The sequence below is a fragment of the Pteropus alecto genome, unplaced genomic scaffold, assembly GCF_000325575.1.
Source record: "Pteropus alecto unplaced genomic scaffold, ASM32557v1 scaffold89, whole genome shotgun sequence".
Classification (NCBI taxonomy): Eukaryota; Metazoa; Chordata; class Mammalia; order Chiroptera; family Pteropodidae; genus Pteropus; species Pteropus alecto.
This window is the reverse complement of record NW_006443130.1, coordinates 1,641,338-1,659,422: the sequence shown is the minus strand read 5'-3', so window position 1 is coordinate 1,659,422 and position 18,085 is coordinate 1,641,338. Positions and strand designations below refer to the sequence as shown.

Below are 18,085 nucleotides of genomic sequence, written 5' to 3'. Positions count from 1 at the left end.
CGGGTGCTTCCCGCGCTCTTGCCACCTTAGCAAGATGGCCGCAGTGCGAGGCCTCCGCCCCAGGGATGTGCGGTCGGGCAGCCGCCAGCCAATGGGTGTGCGCGTCGGGCCGCGGCCAATGGGAAGGCAGCGCGGACCCAGCCAATGGGAAGGCAGCGCGGACCCAGCCAATGGGAAGGCAGCGCGGACCCAGCCAATGGGAAGGCCCCGCGGACCCAGCCAATGGGAAGGCAGCGCGGGCCGGTCGCTGGAGCCGCCAGTGGGGCGCAGCGGGCTTGTCATGTCGGTTTCCAGAGCGCCGGGCGCCGCCACACACCAGCGGCCCGGGGACCGGAGGAGGACGTTGCCCGAACTGCTAGGTATGTGGACGTGGGGGCCGCTGGAGTGAGCGGCGCCGGGCCCCGAGGCCCCTTCCCTCCCGAGACTCTGCCGGCCCGACCCGGAGTCCTCCGCGCGCAGGCTGCCTTCAGCTTTCACTGGCCCGGATCGCGTTCTCTCCGCCGCTCGGTGACAGCCCCTCGTCTTTCGTCGCCTTCCTGACCAGGCAGTGGGAGGAGTAGCCATTCGTGGAACGCCCCTCTTTGGTTGTGTCTGACCTTTCCGCGTGGTTAGAGGGCCGGGGGCGTCTGGGCTCGACCCCCGCCGAAGCAGAGTACGCGTCAGGGGTACGCGATGTCACCAGATCTCGTTTAAGTCGCGCTGTGGTTCTTAAAACTGATTTCCCCCCTTAGCCGGAAGGGCCAGGAAGATGAAGTTGGATCCCGAGAGGGAACAGAAGTTGAGAGACTCAGCAGTGCGCCTCTTGAGACGCCAGCTAAACCTGAGCCACCTTTTGCTTGAGGTAAGAAGAGGTTGGCTTGGTCTTTGCAGGTAGGTTTAGGGTTGGGGTTTTTGAATCCAGCCAAGGCATAACCTTGGAAAGATGCTGGGAGAGCCTCTATCAGGTAGAAGCCCCCACTTAATGTTAACTGGGTAAGAAAAAAATTGGGACCATTTATCTTTTGGGAGACAAAGTTCAGAAATGAATTTATTAATTCTGAAAAGGCTCTAGTAAGTTAAAATTTTAAAACGTTTTACCTCAAAATATTTGAGAACAGGGCGGTAGACAAGCATCATATACACGCAGGTGGTGTTTATGCACACACGGCTTGAATTTTAAAAACGGAGTTCTTTGTGCTTGGTTCCCAGGTGGAAGGTCCGCCACATAAAAAGTTGAGTCTCAGCCAGTTGATTGATCGTGACAGTCCTAAGGCCCACACGGGTCTTTCTAGTTCACTCATAGGTAAGTTAGAGCTGCTGCTGCTGCCGCTGCTTCCTTCCTTCTTCCTTCTTCCTTCTTCTTTACATATTGAGTTATAGAAGAGCTTTATCTAAAGCGGCCTTGATTTGCTTACAACAGCAGAAATTTAAATTCCCCAAGATAATGGTTTTCTACTTATATGTGAAGTCACGAACAAGTCATGTTTTTGTGACTTGACTGGGGCTTGTTATGAGGCTGTTATTTTAAAACAGTGTTTGACTCAGCATGGGCCTCAGAGGCAGTAGGAACCAAAGTGTCCCTGGAAAAACGTGAGACAGTAATGTGCACATTCATGGAAGTGATGACAACAGGTGACACTGGGTCGGGAGAGCAGGCAGGAAACTAGAAATATGTTTCTAGGCGCCCACCCTTCCATTCGAGAATACGAGATAGGGGAAGTTCTATGGAAATAACATTCACATTTTTATGATTTAACGACTGTCATTTCAGAAAAATGTCAATTCATTAATTTGTTTTAAGTTTCTGTTGAAATAACCTTAAACGATAAGCTTGGTAAAATATATGAATTTTCAGTGCCATAATTTTATTTGAATTTCACAAATTACACATCAGCATTCCAGTGAGCCAAGCTCAGTTACACACTTCCTTGTATGGACTTTTGGATCAAGGCATAGAGCTTACGTAAGAAGTTCTTAGCCTTGACCACAGAAATATAAATAGCCCTTAGTTCATGAATTTTTTAGTTTTTCCTGCTACCATACTTACTTGTACTTATGTAGAAAAGATAAAAGCCTTGTCAATAAAGACAGAAATAACTTTCCCATGGAGACATGTTGGAAATAAATGACTAGAATTTAGCATTTTCTGTCTTTCTACTATGAATTATTTCTTGGCCACAGCAGTTGATCATTTCTAATGCTGTCGTTTGGAAACTATAACTACTATGTTTTCACTTTACGTATTGGTCTGTGTTTTCAGGGTCTTGAAGTTAATTGGCATGTGCTACAGTTTCCTGTTTGTTTGTTTGTTTTTTAAAATAGTTTTGGAAGTTAAATAAATTAGAAAACAGTGTACTTGTAGGTACTATGTTTCCAGGCTGCCCAATAGTTTTCACCTTATTGAGTGCAGACCAGAGGTGGGTGGCTGCCTGCGCCCCAGCACCCAGGCTCCACCAGTGCCCAACAGGGGTGCAGCACAGCCTGAGAAAGCAGACCCCGTTTCCTCTCGGACATCATTGTAGACTCGGTGGGAGCCGTTCTGTCTTTGACACTGAAGCAATTAGAGAAACAGGAACTCATTAAAGAGCCTGCTGTAGTTCTCGATTTATTGTGCTCCTTTGGGAAAAGGTCGATAAAATTCTTAAGCAGAACATAGCTGCCAAGCTCCCTCGTTTGTGTCCCACAAAACACACAAATACGTGTGTGAACTACGGGCTTCGGGTGCTGCCCCTGACGGTCTCATAGGACACTTCGGTCGTGGAATTGTCTTAATTTTATGTCTTGTGTTTTTCCTGTAGATCTGTCCTGCCCTTCAAAGGGCACTTTTCTGTAGCGCTACAACTTAAAGAAGGCGTTTTACGTTATAAGTCTTGTTTTAGATTTTGTGGTGCATCTCTCGTGTTTTGTGTCGTCTCTAAGGCTCTGCTCTGCGGGATCAAGCCTCGCAGCTGGGGGTTCCAGTAGCAGTCCTGTCCAGCCAGGTGGTTGCCTCGAGCATTGTGCAGATCTGTGAGGCAGGCACTGAGCCCTCCCATGGCGTGCTGTTGGACTTGGAGCAAAGAGTAAGACACAGCATGAATGATGAAACTGCTACTCGTTACTTTTAAGCTGTTTGGGAAAATAGGACATTTCTTTAATTTTGTTTCAAGTATTTGCCTGTATCTAAAAAATGATTTAACCTCTCTTTTCAGAAGAAACTGTCTTCCCTGTTAGAGATCACTCAGTATTTATTAGCACACAGTATGTTCTCCCGTCTCTCCTTCTGTCAAGAAATGTGGAAAGTACAGGTAAATTTGAGATTGTAACTCTGACTCCAGAGATTTTTCAAAAAGTGTTCTGTTGATTTGGGTGAAGCCAACAGCTTCCCTATGTTTTCTTAGGGATCCCATGAAGCATCCCATTAATTACAGAGTGGGGGAAAGCTTTCAGCAAATGCCTCTGGGTGAGAAAGAAGTAACCTCTGTGACCGTGTTTAATAGTCACCCATCATTAGTAATATTTTTTAGAACATACCACACCACGGAAAGATGATGTTCTGCCCTCTTAGTGTTATTATTATGGACAATTTCTAGGGCAAGATAGTAAACTAGGAAAATAGAATTTAAAAAATTATTCTAACCTGTTCTTTCTTGAAACATCTTGAACTCATTAGGCTTAGAGATTTTTGAATAGTTGAAAGAACTCAAACTACTTGGTTCTTAAATTAGATCAGTAGGTATACAGAAAAAGGAAAGAAAACACCAAGGTGATGGCACGTTTATGGATTTTCCCCATTCTTGTATTTAGCATACATTACAGAGTTCCATTGGTTTGTCAGGCTTCAGTATGGTCCCTGTGCCTGCTGGTGACTGCCTGCATGGGGGAAGGCAGCTAAGTGCACGTGAATTATGATGATGCAGGTGCTCACTGGCGCGCGGATGGGAGTGGGTAACTGACCAGAGCTGCGAGGGCTTCCTAAGAGAGCGGAAGGGGCGTGGAGTGCAGGGAGAGTGAGGGTCACTGCGTGAGAAGGCGACCGGGGGTGTCCGTGCTGTAGGGGGAAGTGCTTCATTGGGAAGGGACAGAACGAGAGATGGAAACCAGATCACAGAGGGCCTGTGCCATGTTGAAGAGGCTGAGCTTCGCCCTGAATACTGTGAGGAGCCACTGAAGGGTTCTAGGAACAGAAAAGATGGACACGGCCAGTCTACATTGTGTAATCTTGTGTTGACCGCATGGAGAAGGCGAGACGTGGATTAAGCTAGAGACTGGGCAGGGCTCACGTCTGAGCGTGCAGCACACATGGTGATGGGGACGGGCTTGGTGAGTTTTAAAACCAGTGGATAAAATATATACTTTAGGCTGTGCTTATCACTCCGTTTTAATTTTCAGTAGAACATGGCGGTTAAGTACACTGAACATGTAGGAAAACGACATCGTAAAGGACTCACAATACTGTTATTTTCTTCAGAATTCTTTGTTGCTTGAAGCTGTGTGGCATCTTCATAAACAAAACGTTGTGAGCCTCCCAGAGCTGCTGGAAAGGTAGTGTACCAGCGATCATTTAACTTTGCCAGGGTGTTCCATGGTTTACCGTTTGTAATCTGGCCTAGTGTGACTTTGTATAGCAAAGCCAAAAATCACCTGGAGAAACTATTACAGTTCACGATTCAAACAACACAGGTTTGAATGGCGTGAGTCCACTTTTATGCAGATTTTTTTCCAGTAAGTACAGTCGGCCTTTCGTATCCATGGGTTTTGCATCTGTGGCCTCACCCAGCTTAGGATCAAAAATAGTATTTTGGATCCACAGCTGGGAACTGTGGATGCGGGAGGCCCATTGTATGCGTTGTTCTCTGTCACTTTACATAAGGGACTTGAGCATCCACGGATTTTGGTGTCCACGGGGAGTCCTGGAACCCATCCCCACAGACACTGAGGGACCAACTATACTTAAGTTTTAGGGGCAGTTAAAGTTATATGCAGATTTTCAACTCCTGTGTTCAGGGGTCCCCTGTACTTTATTACTTAGAGCAAATTGGAGTCTTACCATGCACAGACTTGGTAATGGTTTCTTTGTATAAGATATATCATGTGATAAAATATTTCTTAAAACTGAAAAAAAGATGTTCAGGTAAATATGGTTGCTAGAATGTGTGCTAGTACTTTTATTCCCTCCTCAAATCCCACTAAGAGTTAGAAAGGGGATTTTATAAAGAGGCATGACCTGTAGAGGCGGAAGGGCACGGGAGAGTTAACAGAGGCAGATGGGCCAGTGGGTAACTTAGCAAACCTGAGGTAGACTTGTCTCAAGCCAGTCCAGTTTATCCTTTCTTCTTAAAAGACTCAAGGATCTGTGCGCCAGGCACCTCTCGATCTAGGGGTAAGGGAGAGAGGGACTCGGAACTGATTGAAAGCATGTTTAAGAAGCATTTGGAACCTTAGATCGATCGCTGTCCTTGCTCTAGGTATCCAGGCAGCTGTTCCTCCTGCAGCCAAGCAGAAGCCTGGAAGTTTCTGTTTATTTTCCGGTCAGGAAACCAGAGGGCGTCTGGTTTGGGGGACTCGAAAATGCCACGTCGAAACCACGAGTGGTGGTACGCGTGGGTCACATCTGGATTTAACAAGTTGGATCTTTATACCAAAAACATTCTTGATGAGTCAAAGAAGGGAAAAAAATGAAATTATAAAAGTGGTAGAAGAAATCATGGAAGAACGTTTTTATAATATTGAAGTGGGGGGGGCCTAAATAAACCAATTAAAAATAGATAAAGGATTTCAGTAAACATTTCTACAGAGAAGACATACGAATGGCCAAGCACATGAAAAGATGCTCCATGAAACTCACATCTGACAGGCGAGGCAGGCGAGGGCTTTCCCAGTCCAGGGCTCTGCTGAGCACACGGGTGGTTCTGCATGGCAGGCGCCCTTGGTGACAGCCTGTGGCTCGTAACTGCCGCTGTCCGTTTTATTTGTCTCTGATTATTATTAGCAAACTTCTCTCCCAGCAATAGTAAGCTACTCCAAGTAAATGAACTATTTGAAAATGATGATATTTAACATCAGTCTCAGCCGTCCCTGACAACCCTTCTATGTCAGCCGTGACTTCTTGGTGCAGAAAGGCTCAGACGATTGCTAGGTCATTCTCAGTGGCTTAGGCTTCCTAGTGAAATGAGTGGGAAAGACAGTGGCTGGATGTCTGTGGAATAGTGAGATCAGGGTGTGCTGTACGTTTGTGTCCCCAGCCACGCCGACATGCAGGCTGTGGTGGCATGGCTCTTCAGGAACCTGCATGGTCTGTGTGAGCAGAGCGAGCAGATGGACACGTCCTGTCCCCAGGCCGACATCGCCAGGGCTGTGCTTTCCGGTGAGTTCACAGTGCAGACAGATTCTGGGGAAAATTCATTTAGATCAATAGCTTTTGCTATTTCGATCTGTAGGAAACAAAACAGGCTCCCCACGCCATGCAAGGTAGTTCGGGACAGAGGTCACTAACTTCAGGGGCTCTAATTGGTTATTTTAAAAGGTGCCCCAGGAAAAGCAAAGTGGGGACTTGGGGTGGGAATTCTAAGTTGAGTCCTTACCTACGTCCAGATGCACTGTCAGCAAGGTTGTCATAGGCACCTTTCCCTTAGAGTGGGCCCTGGCCTGCTGCTTTCATGCCAGCATACCCTGCCATCGCCAGTGAGCCCTGAGGGACGAAATCTATGTGTGTATGTAAGTGACAAATTAGAGGAGAAATGGAGTGTTCCATACAGATTTTCTTCTTTCGCAAATGATGCATTCCTTTTTCCTAAAACTTCTTTGGTAATGTCAGCTACTTATGATTCCTGAAACCTGCGGGCGAGCCCTAGACAATTGAAGTTTAAATCGAAGATTAGACAGGAAATCTTTTTAATTTTAGCCCTCTTGATTCTCATAGTTTCAGAAGGTGTGTTCTTTTCCTGCTCGGTCTCCAGAATGTAAAGCTTTTGGGTCCTTCCATAAAGATTCTGGGTTGTTGGTGTAGGAGATTGGCTGGGGAGGCAGCCCACAAGAAACTCTTAGAAGCTGCTGCTTTAAGGGAGAAAAACCTTCACGTATGAACTTCACTGATTATAAGCACAGTTTACCTTGAATGGCGCACAGTCAGAGGTGCCGACCCCTCACACTGCAGAAAGTCAGCGAGAACTAAAGTCGGCCCTGTGCATATACGGGGTTCCCAGTTCTGGAAACAGTTCTGACCGGAGCTGGTTGTCTCTGCGGGTGAGAAGCCTGAGGGCTGGGCAGAAGTCCGCGTGTGAGGGCCCCGCGTCACTCAAGGGCCAGCTGTGTCTCTTTTACGTGGTATAGCAAGTCAGAGGGTCTGGCTCAGACAGCCATGTGGTTGGGCTGGGACACTTGTGTGCCCACCTGCTGGGCAGGAGCTGGCAGGCCCCAGGGCGGGAGCACGGTGTCCGGATGGCTCCGTGTGGGTCCTCGACCTCGAGCCCCTCTGAAGCAGGCGGTATATGTGATCCTGGCTGCTCAGAGACCAGTGTCTGTAAATGCCTGGCTTTTGTGGTTTTCAGATTTTGTGCAACTGTTGGTCTTGAAGGGATTTCAGACAAACTCGGGTCTGAGAGGAGAGGCGGAGCCTGAACGTACGCCCCAGGTAGGGGAGAAGCGCAGCGCGGCCTCAGGGAATTGCAGTGCGGCTGGGAGGGCGCCTGTCCCCCAGCATCATTGCCTGGGGGGTTCCGGGAGCGGGGGTGCCCTCTCACAGGGCGACCTGAGCAGGGTCATTCCCTAGGCCAGCAGATATGTGCGTGGGAACAGGCAGTGACCCCGAGTCTAGGTGGAGGCCTCCATCCTGGCCAGAACCGGGTCCGTGCTTTGAGGCCAGAGGCACAGGCAGGGTAGTGGCAGCGGAGCCCCGGCAGCACCGAGCGCGGGGCCGGCAGGCGGGGGGCTGGTGGGTGCGGCCAGGCCCGGCAGTCTTGGGATATCACAATGGACCCCTCTGGAAAGCCCACCTCTGCACTCTCTCTGGCCTCCCTGGTGCTGGGGTGATGTCGTAGATCTAGGAGGGGGTCTCGAAAGTGTCTCTTGGAAGTCAGTTTCCTGTTTCACTTTCGGGTGACAGCTAGTTCTCTGTGTGGCGCAGGTATTTGACTGAGGTGACGGCAGCTCCGTTCTCTCTTTACAGGTCGCCGTGGCCGTGCTTCAGAGAATGCTGGCTTGTGAGTCAACCGCTCTGCCCCAGACCGAAACTGCCTTAGCTTGCTGACCAGGAATTTCTTGGTTTTTTCCTTTCCTTTTCAAGTGTTTCACCTGTTTGCATATTTGTCCCTTTAGAAATAGTCCCATGCCGGAGATACCTTTCTCGGTTGTAACTTGGTATAAAGTGACGCTGCAGTTTTTCTCCTGGCTCAGCTCCTGCTGGCTTCACAGTCAGTCTCCAGGGCTGTACATGGTCACGTTTAACAGGGATGTTTTATTGTCTGCATATTTCGATTGGTTTTAAAGTCTTCGCTGAGACACTTGTACACCTGAAGGACTTGTGTCACCTGGGGGTTTAGGTAGCCTGAGAGGTCTGTAGCTTGGAAATGAGGGGCTCGCACCCACCAGTACCTGACTTCCAGATGCGCTTAGGGTTGTTTCTGGGGGGCTGTGGTGGCTGACGTCTGTTTTCTGCTCCCCGCTCTGGCACCAGCTGCACTCGAGGCCTTGGCCGCTGGCGTGCAGGAGGAGTCCTCGGCGCACAGGGCAGCGAGGTGCTGGTAAGTTCCTGGGCCGGTTCCTGCGACGTTAGCGGTCCTGGTGTTTTAGGCGCTCTGCATATACAAACAGGTGACTCCCCAGCACACTTCCCTGCCATCGTGTTAGCGTCAAGAGAGACGGCAGCTGGGGACCCCTGGAAACCTGGCCCACCCACTACCCCTGTGGACGGGGCAGGAGGCCGGCACCGTTTCTGTGGGCCCTGACCCCTCCAAGTCCGGGCTCCTGTGGGTGGTGACTACCCCCCGCCCCCGCCCCCAGGCAACCTCCTCACTGTCTTGGCTCTGCCCCTCGCACCTGCCCCCTTTGGCCCCTTTGTGGCTTTCTATAGCACACGGCCGTGGTCACCCTCCTCTGACTCCGCTCCAGGGCCCCGCCCACACCCACGGTGGGCACACTCTGACCTGGTCACTTACTTTCTTCCTTTCTTTTACTTTTTAGACCTACAGCACCTGGTCTTCCTAGGTCGTCTCCCATCCAAGTACTAACCAGGCCCGGCCCTGCTTAGCTTCCGAGATCAGATGGGATCGGGCGCATTCAGGGTGGCATGGCCGTAGACTCTTGTTACTTTCTGTCCCTCGCTCCAGAGGTCCATGTGTACACACTGGATTGCACATTGGGGTGTTGGGGTTGCTTCGGTCTCGTGGGTGAGGCCAGCCTGGAAGCTGGCTCTCCCCTGGGAAACCAGCATCGCCCAACCTTGTAAATCTCTCTGTTCTTTAATCGTTTTGCCCCTGAACTCCACAAGCGCTTGATAGTCCTTGACTGTGCTGTATACTTCAGTACTTTATTTCACCAGTGAGGACACTGCCTCGTTCTCTAAATTTTATGCGTTTTTACCATGTGCCTGACTAGATGGCTCAGACTCATGTTCCTGGAGCCGGATCACGATCATCGATCGCTTGTTTCTTTTAAAACTTTTTAAGTAGTTGCTGGTACTTCCATTAAAATCAGACGTCCCCTCACAGTCTGGGTGGCAAGCTGGGACCCCACCCTCTGGAAGCAGCAGGGCGCATGGGCCCCAAGTCTGCCCTCCTACCCGATACGTTCTTGTTGCCGTGTAAGCTGGGGCCGCTCACGTCACTGCTGGGACCCTTGACCTTCTTCCCTGAGGAATCACCGCAGGGCCAGCCCTGGCACACACCTCACAGTCTGCCCTGGTCACCCTTTGTCCTTCGGGGCCGCTCACGTCACTGCTGGGACCCTTGACCTTCCCTGAGGAATCACGGCAGGGCCAGCCCTGGCACACACCTCACTGTCTGCCCTGGTCACCCTTTGTCCTTCCTGACCTGTTGGTGACGTCCTGCTCCCTCTGACAATGGCCCTGTCTTCCTCCCTCCCCCCTCTCCTGTCATGGGACACTGTTGACTTCAGGAGCAGTCACTGCATTCGTGTGCCTGCGTAAGGAACAGCGTAAGGCTTGGCACAGCCCTGCTGTCTCTGATCCCCATTTCACAGGTGGGGAGACCGAGGCTTTGTGGCATTGGCAGTTTGCTGGGACCGGGCCCTCCACTGGGTCCAGGTGACCATGATCACTGTGGCCTCTGTCCCACTGGGGCTCTGTGCAGGCCCAGCCTTCCCGATCTTCCTCTGACTTCTCCTTCGGGGCCTGACAAGTGTCTCTGTTGCCTGCTTGTGGTTTCCTTTCTTGTCAAAATGACACTTCCCTGGGTTCTGTTTCAAGCCCGTGGTATGGTGGCCCAGCAGAGAGAGTTTCAGGGTTATGGAAAGGGCCTATGAGACCGTGAGCCGGGGGTCAGCGTGTCGGGGTCCATGCTTGCTTCGCTAGACAGAAGTGCATTTGATGAGCTGTTCTTGTGTGTGGGAACGATGCCATCAGCTGATGTGATGTGGGAACCTGGTGCCACCTCCTTTCCTGAGAGCCTCTTTCTGCCGTTTGCAGGTTTAGCGTGCTCAGTGGACACACCTGCAGTATGATTTCAACAGATTCTCCAAAGAGCTTTTTCAGGCACACCCTTACTCAGATCTTCACCCACAAGCCTGTGCTGAAAGGTGGGTCCCAGGCCCGGTCTCTCTGGGGACCAGAGTCTTCCTTGGCAGGAGCTCGGGCCCCATCTTAATGTTTGGGAACCAGTGCCTCCCTCGATGGGTGCTCGGGCCTATCTTAATGCCGTAAGACACTTTGAGATCACGAAGGACACATTGTCATTAACTGTCCTTTCATTTGAAAGTAACTCATTTTCATAAATAAAACTTAGAATTAAAGAAGAGTAGAAAGAATGGTCACCCCTTTTGTCACCAAAATAAAATATCTTTAACAGAAAACCTTTCTTCCAGCCTTTTCTAAATAGATTTTTGAAAACATAGTTATACTTTAAATTCCACAGTTCTGTTTCACTATGTCTAAATCGTAAGCATTTTCTTATGTATTTACGTAGTTTTCATAGAAGTGTTTAATGCTCATGTCATCTACCAGTGAGTACCCTTTGGCTAATATCACCACCCATCAATGACAGAATGTCTGCCCGTTTTCACTATTATTAAGGCCGAAATGAACTCCTCGTCCACCCAGCTGTCCTTGTGCAGTGGTACATCTCCGGGATGGGTCCTCGAGTGGGACACGGATGCCCCGACAGGCTATGTTATATTTCCTGAGGGCCTTTCACAGCGTCCTCACTGATGGCTTATTGATAGTTAAAGTTTAAAAGCAGCACAACTAAAATGTAATTGATGCATGAGAAAATACAGCAAATATGATAAAGAATTCTCCTCAGGTAACTGGGCCAAAGACACAGGCACTTCACAACACAGAAAATGGTTAACAAACAAGGAAATGGTGAACTACTAATAATCGGAAAAATGCAAATTAATACAATGTAGTTTTTTGACATCGAAGCTTTAAAACACAGCTTTTCGATGATTGCTGACTTGACATCTTTCTGTTTTCCTTCTGAATGAAGTCTCTGACGCTATTCAAATGCAGAGAGAGTGGAGCTTTGCGAGGACCCACCCTCTGCTCACCAGCCTATACCGCAGGGTGAGTTGCACTGGTGTGCACGAGGTGTTGATCTGAGACCTGCTTCTGGAAAGCCCTGTGCTTCCTGGTCCTGGTAAAGTGAGGCCTGGGCTCTCCACAGATGGAGCCGTCCATGTCTGGACCACCAGAGAGTCCCCCCAACTGATACTGGCTGCTGCAGAGGGGAGAGACACAAAGTGTCCACTGTTTCAACACCGTGTCGTGTTGAACGGGAATGGGAGGGAGGCGAGGTCTAGCTCCTACCAATGAGTGCTGTGTTTTGACGGCCAAGGGGGCCTTTCGTTTCAGCTCTTCGTGGTAGTGAGTCCAGAAGAGCTGGTTGGCCATGTACAAGAAGTTCTGGAAACACACGAGGTGAACTGGCAGCACGTGCTGTCCTGTGTGTCTGCCCTGGTGATCTGCTTCCCGGAAGCACGGCAGCTGGTTACCGGTATGCTTTGGTAGAACTGTGGTGTGCACATGCGTGTGCATGTGTGCATGTGTGTGCGATTCGTGTGTTGTCAGCATTTGGGGCGAGTCCATCGGGAATCACAGTGTCACAAAAGTCCTTGCCTGCCCTGGAGCTGCCCTGCGTCCTGGGATCTGCACTCTGTCAGGCTGGCCCATGGCACTGCCCGCTGCTGCCACCGCCTCACAGAGCAGATGTGTGGCTCCCTCTGATCATCATCCGGTCCCTTGGAATTGGCACTGGGCATGCAGGTCCTAACCAGAACGCGTGCTCCCTGGCAGAGCACGCATTGTGTTTCTGCTGGATGCCCATCTACTAGCTGTGACTGGTCCTTCTCGCCTAGACTGGGTGGCCCGTTGGCTGGCCCGTGCGTTCGAGAACTTCGACCTGGACAGCATGGTCACCGTGTTCCTGCTTGTGCGTCAGGCCGCACTGGAGGGCCCTTCCTTGTTCCTGTCTTACGCAGACTGGTTCCAGGTGGGTCACCTCTACTGACTGGCTGGTTTTCCCCGTTGGTTGGTAGCACGTCCCCTTGACTTGCTGTCGGAGGAATGAATGAGTCCCAGCACCCGGGCCCACAGTGGTGGCCCTGGCTGAACCCTTATGTGCCTCTCAGCCTCCCTCCAGGCCCAACCGCTTCCCAGGCTGCCACCTCACTTGCCTGGTCACCTCCTTCCCCATCTTACAAGAAAATGAGGGCGTTCAGGAGTGAAAACTATAGGATGTGGGGGCGTTGGCCGTTTTCTGTCAATCTGGGAGGGGTGGTCTTCGGAGGCTTCCTGGGGTCTCCCTTTCTGTCCCCACCTGTCTCTGCAGCTGTTTCCAGCTGTGAGCCTGGGCCTTGCCGCGGGCGGGGGCGTCTTGTGGACGTCGGCTTTGAGGGTGCGGCACGGCATGTGTAGGTCTGTCACGGCTCTGGGTCGAGCGCTCGCCCTCCCTGGTTTCTGAGGGTGGCCTTCCGTCGGCCTGCTGTGGTGGCGAGGGTGGGTGGTCACGGTGTTCATTCCTTTATTTGCCATTTCTTCTCGGCTCTGGGCAGTTGGCCCAGGGGTTCCAAGTGCATGTGCTGAGGGGTCCATGGCTGTGCCCTCAGGGCGCCAAGGGACCTGCCCTGAATCCAGCCCCGCACTCTCTCAGCAGCTGGGCAGACGGAGCCGACTGTTTCCCGTGCTTGCCCGCTCCATCTGCTGAGTGCTCTGCCCAGGTGACTCGGCTACGCCCAGGTGTCTCTGAGCTTCACGTTTGTTCAGCTCTCAGGGCGGCACCTGTGGGAGAGGAATACTCTGCAGTGCTGTGTGGTTTTTGGCTTTGTTCATTTTCTTTTTTAAATCACATTTATTAAGGTATAATTTACATAAAACATACTCAATCTCAGCGAATAGGTGAGATGAATTTTAAAAGACATGCATCTGTTCAATATTTGAAGATGTTTTTAATCTTTTATTTTTGAAAATGCTTATGTAAATAGAACAATGTAATGACTGTAAATTTGAGCCTTTGGGGTATAATTCTTAGTTCCTCAGAGCAGTGATTTTACTTGACAAATTACGTGGGTGTAATTTTTTAATAATGGAAGGAACTGCCTTTTTCCTGGAGTGACACCCCTCCTTTGTAACCGCAATCTGGGGATGTGTGTGCTGCTCTAGACACTTTACATAAAAACATTAAATGATCTGCATGTCCTGTGGGCTCATTTCTGTTCCCGTTTTCAGTGACTCATTGAGGCTCACTCTCTGCTGAGTGGATGTTCCAGGACTCAGGGGCCCTCTGTGTAGACGGGTTAAATGGAGGGCAGCGACGCCCCTTGTACTCGGGCGGGAGCTGAATGGCGATGTGGGGGGTCCTCTTTTCATCGCTGGCTTTTGCATCTGTCCATACCGTCGCCGCGTTCGAGAGAACCGTGGCCTCTGCGGGGAGGAGATGAGGCGGGGTCCCCTGGCGCGGCCCCGGCAGCAGGAGCCCGGCTTAGTGGCGAGGGGCCTGGGTCTGTTTGTGCTGTCAGTGGTGTGTTCAGGGCCAAGGCCTGGTGAGAATCTCTGTCCCCCACAGTCCTCCCAGGTGCCCTCGGCTCCTGGAGGTCGTGCGTGTTCTGTGGTCAGGGCTCTTTCAGTGACGTGACGTCCCCCCCTTGGCCACCTCCTCTGCAGCGATGTCATCTACTGGGATGAGTTTGGAGGTCGTGCGTTTATTACTGTTCAGAAATGGCTTTGTCTCCCGGAAAGGGTCCTTGTTGGGGTACGGAAGACACTACAGTGCTGTTTCAGCCCTTGGCTTTAGTCGGCTTGATGATGACGTTTGGCAGTGATCTGAACCAAAATGGCTTTGTGGTATCCCTTTCTGAGGCAGAGACAGTGGCAGCCAGCTGCTACGGTGACCGGCCTCTGCGTGGACAGCAGGGTGGCCGCCACCGTGCCTCACGCCCCGTCCCCTCCAGGCCTCCTTCGGAAGCGCACGGGGCCTGCACGGCTGCAGCAAGAAGGCGCTGGTCTTCCTCTTCAAGTTCCTGTCTGACCTCGTGCCCTTCGAGGCCCCGCACTACTTGCAGGTGAGAAGCTGACCGCTGACACTCTCTACTCGCACCCTCTTCAGGCCAAGGACGTCCTCCAGGGTACCCTTACACGACGCAGACCCTACGAGCAGTGACGTGTGCGCGCTCAGGGAAGGCGTTGGCATGGTAACGTGCCAGCGGCCAGCTGCTTGGCCATCCCTGAGAGGTGGCCACGCAGGGCCGCGCCCGCCCTTCCCCAGAGCTGCTCCGAAGCTGCTCCGAAGGCTGCATGAGAAGAGCAGCTTGTGGGACACACATGCCGTGCGGTTGGTCCCGTTTTTGTTTTTTAAGGATGCATTTTCACACTGAAGGAGAAGAATCAGGAAGGGTTCTGCCAAACTGCCAGAGGCCATTAGCTCCAGGCTTGGGAAACTACGTGTTTTATAACAAGTCTGTGGTGATCTCGAGTGAGCTGTGCCTTTTTGCGAGCTTTCTTTTTTAACCCGATAACTATACCCAGTGTGTGTTTTGGAGATAGGGCACCTGGAAACTGATTCTCCCCATCTTTTTTTAGTTAAGGAGTTCGTAGAGCAGGCCGAGGGGTGCATACGAGATAACAGCAAGGGCGGGACGAGCAGGGTGCCCATCATGGGGAAGCCCAGAGCCCCGCTTTCGCTCTCTGCGCCTCCCCTTCCCACTGGCCCTGAGTGCTGGAGCCTGGTCCCCCCGGGCACCGCCTCCAGGCCCATATTCGTGGCTGCAGCCAGCACGCAGCCCGTAAGATGGAAAGGTGCTTCATGGGGGGATGTGGATCCCACCGGCAGCCAGAGAAGGCAGGAGGGGCGGGCCCAGGGTTTGGTGGCCACCCTCCCCCAGCCCGCCCACTCGTGGCGGAAGACCTGCAGGCGCCTGTGGAAAGCCTCGCCCAGGATTCCGTCCGTCACAGCTCCAGCTTTCGTCCTCGTGGTCTTTGGCTAATTCTTTGACTTTTCCGTCATGAACATGTGTCTCCCCAGAGAGTCACCAACAGTTGACAGACGTGTCCTGCCCTGTCGTCCGCCTACAGGTGCACATTCTCCACCCACCACTCGTCCCCAGCAAGTACCGCTTCCTCCTCACGGACTATGTGTCACTGGCCAGGACACGGCTGGCTGACCTGAAGGTGAGCCCCGGCCTCCCCCCACTGCCCTCTCCCCGCAGCCACCAGTGCCCCCTGGGCCCTCACCTTCTTGTCGTGCTGCCTCTGCAGGTTTCTATAGAAAACATGGGGCTCTACGAGGATTTGTCTTCCCCAGGGGACATCGCGGAGGTAACTCGGGCGTCTCCCTGCGTTCCGCAAGCACATTCTTGTCCGCTGTGACTGGGTTGGGCGTCTGAGCCTTTTCTGTCTAGGACCGAGTTTGTCTGATACAGTGACCGTGAGGGTTTGCTCTGTAAAACTGTTCAGAGAGGCCCAAGGAGTCCCAGCGCATAGGGAGGTGTGTCTAGTGGGCTTGAACAGAAGGAGTGGTCTGTGGGACGGGGGGGAAGGTGCCCTGTTTTACCAGGACTGACAGAAAAAAGTGTTACCTGTTTATGTCACCCAGTGTCAGATGGCCATACAGTGTGTGTGTGTATTTTTAAAGACCCTTTTGCTTAAAAGTTGCGAATTGCTGGAGAGTGTTTATAAATGCTGTTAAAGTAAATAATTTACAATACTTAATTCAATTTTTCCATTTAGGATTTATTGCTATTCATAAATTGCCATTTCATAATTTTTTAAATATCAAGAATTTAGTCTCTGCTCCTTCCCACCTAAACATCTTATGTTGGAACCCTTTACTGTCCGGGAAGAGCAGCAGAAAGGAGGGGCAGGAAGGGCGCACAAGGCTGGGACGGTGGCAGTGGCTTCCCAGAGCCGCTGCACTGTCGCCAGGCTGCTCGTCGTCTGCCTTGCCGGGGGCAGGCAGCAGCCGTTGACCCCTTTCTGCGGTTCTGCCAGCATGAGGGAGTTTGAATGTTCCCTGTGTGCCATGCAGCTAGCTTGTCACCTATTACCTCAAAATGACCAGAGTCTTTTCATTCTTCTGTTCTCTTTCCTGTCTACCTTTGTGGAGCCAGCCCCACAGCCAGGCGTCCCAGGACGTCGAGAAGGCCATCGCGGTGTTTGAACACACAGGGAGAATTCCCGCTGCCGTCATGGAAGCCAGGTAGTCAGTCCCCCCTCGTCTGTTCTCAGGATTTGTGGTGGGGACACCGAGGTGACAGTGTGAACGTCCTAACTAGGGTCCTGTGGCTGGCTGGTGCTGAGTCCTTGCCAGGACACGCGTTTTCTTGAAAAGCATGTGTCCGTACCCACCCCCGTCAGCAGGCAGAGCGCAGTGGAGCTGCCCTGTTCCCTGCTCAGTGGAGCCCTGTTTGGCTTAGTAGAGGTGGCTTTTTATGAATGCACCACCAGTGACCGGCGTGAGGCCAGTATGGGGCGTCGAATAGCACAAGTTTGTTGAATTTGGTGTGATCCCACACGTCTTGAATTCTGGTTGCTAGCGGTGTGAGGTGCTGTCCCAAGGGTTCTTCTGAGAACTGTGGTCCCACCTCCTGGCATTTCGAGGTCAGCTCCAGGGAAAAACCCACAGTGACCAGCAGTGATCCTTGTGGCCTTGATTTAACCCAGATTTCATGGCCATGCCCGGGGCAGGGCATTGTCCCAGTTCCCTGGGACACGGGGTTATCACCAGCATGGACTGCCCTTTGCATGAAATATCCCAAAACTCGGAAAAGGGACTTAAAAATGTGATCTAACATAGCCGTGAAATAAGACAAGCCATGTGGTGCACCCTCGTAAATGCAGGGACTGACTGGAGGTGACGTTTTCGTTGTCACCGAGGCGTCCTGACGCTGCTTCTGTCTGAGCCTGCTCTTCTGTGTTGCAGCATATTCAGGAGGCCCTACTACGTGTCTCATTTCCTCCCCGCCCTGCTCACACCTCGCATGGTCAGTACGCACCCTCACGACCCGGGACCCAGGCAGCGGAGGGCGAGGCCTTCCTGTACGGCGTCTCACTGGATTCTCGTCCTTCCTCCCGCAGCTCCCGAGAGTCCCCGACGGCCGGGCAGCCTTCGTCGAGGCCCTGAAGAGGTGTGCGCGGATGTCTGTTTCTAACAGGGTTTTTGACAATGCGAGAATTCCAGTTCTTTAGAGACATGTATTTTATCACATGTGTTTTATTTATAAAATACTGGCTCAAAATTACTGGTTAAGATTTTAAAAAGATAATTTCTCTGATTCTGGATATTATCACCTAGCATCCTTTTTTCGTGAACATGTAGGTGATTGGTCTGGGAATGAAAGAAAGTGGTGTTACTGGCCCGTAATCATTGTGAAAAGAGGAGACTTTGAGCAAAGAAGGAACAGGAAAGGGGGACGAGCTGCCTCGGCCGTGGGGTTGAGTGGGCCCAGCCCGCCCCCCCGCCCG

General features: G+C 51.6%; 1 protein-coding gene and 1 non-coding gene across 16 annotated transcripts in view; one reads left to right on the top strand and one right to left on the bottom strand.

Moving 5' to 3' along the window:
* The first annotated feature begins 232 nt into the window (after nt 1-232).
* The window catches only part of FANCA (Fanconi anemia complementation group A), a 41,539-nt gene continuing 23,686 nt past the window's right edge, over nt 233-18,085 (top strand). For 13 of the 15 annotated variants that reach the window (XR_003043545.1, XR_003043546.1, XR_003043547.1 and 10 more), the window contains exons 1-20: nt 233-359; nt 732-841; nt 1,189-1,282; nt 2,899-3,041; nt 3,171-3,266; nt 4,430-4,503; nt 6,204-6,325; nt 7,509-7,591; nt 8,126-8,159; nt 8,633-8,699; nt 10,601-10,710; nt 11,619-11,695; nt 11,984-12,125; nt 12,487-12,620; nt 14,578-14,688; nt 15,698-15,793; nt 15,881-15,940; nt 16,732-16,820; nt 17,544-17,604; nt 17,699-17,748. Coding sequence is in view for 7 of the 15 variants with exons in the window: in XM_025040811.1 (XP_024896579.1) it covers nt 281-359; nt 732-841; nt 1,189-1,282; nt 2,899-3,041; nt 3,171-3,266; nt 4,430-4,503; nt 6,204-6,325; nt 7,509-7,591; nt 8,126-8,159; nt 8,633-8,699; nt 10,601-10,710; nt 11,619-11,695; nt 11,984-12,125; nt 12,487-12,620; nt 14,578-14,688; nt 15,698-15,793; nt 15,881-15,940; nt 16,732-16,820; nt 17,544-17,604; nt 17,699-17,748 (1,832 nt within the window). In the remaining 8 variants the exon portion in view is untranslated. Of the gene's footprint in view, nt 360-731; nt 842-1,188; nt 1,283-2,898; nt 3,042-3,170; nt 3,267-4,429; nt 4,504-6,203; nt 6,326-7,508; nt 7,592-8,125; nt 8,160-8,632; nt 8,770-10,600; nt 10,711-11,618; nt 11,696-11,983; nt 12,126-12,486; nt 12,621-14,577; nt 14,689-15,697; nt 15,794-15,880; nt 15,941-16,731; nt 16,821-17,543; nt 17,605-17,698; nt 17,749-18,085 lie in introns of those variants that run through there. The other 2 variants (XR_001517902.2, XR_003043549.1) reach the window with 2 other exon arrangements.
* Nucleotides 9,138-9,256, bottom strand: LOC112472141. Its single transcript, XR_003043550.1, has one exon. It is a non-coding gene; the product is annotated as a 5S ribosomal RNA (ribosomal RNA).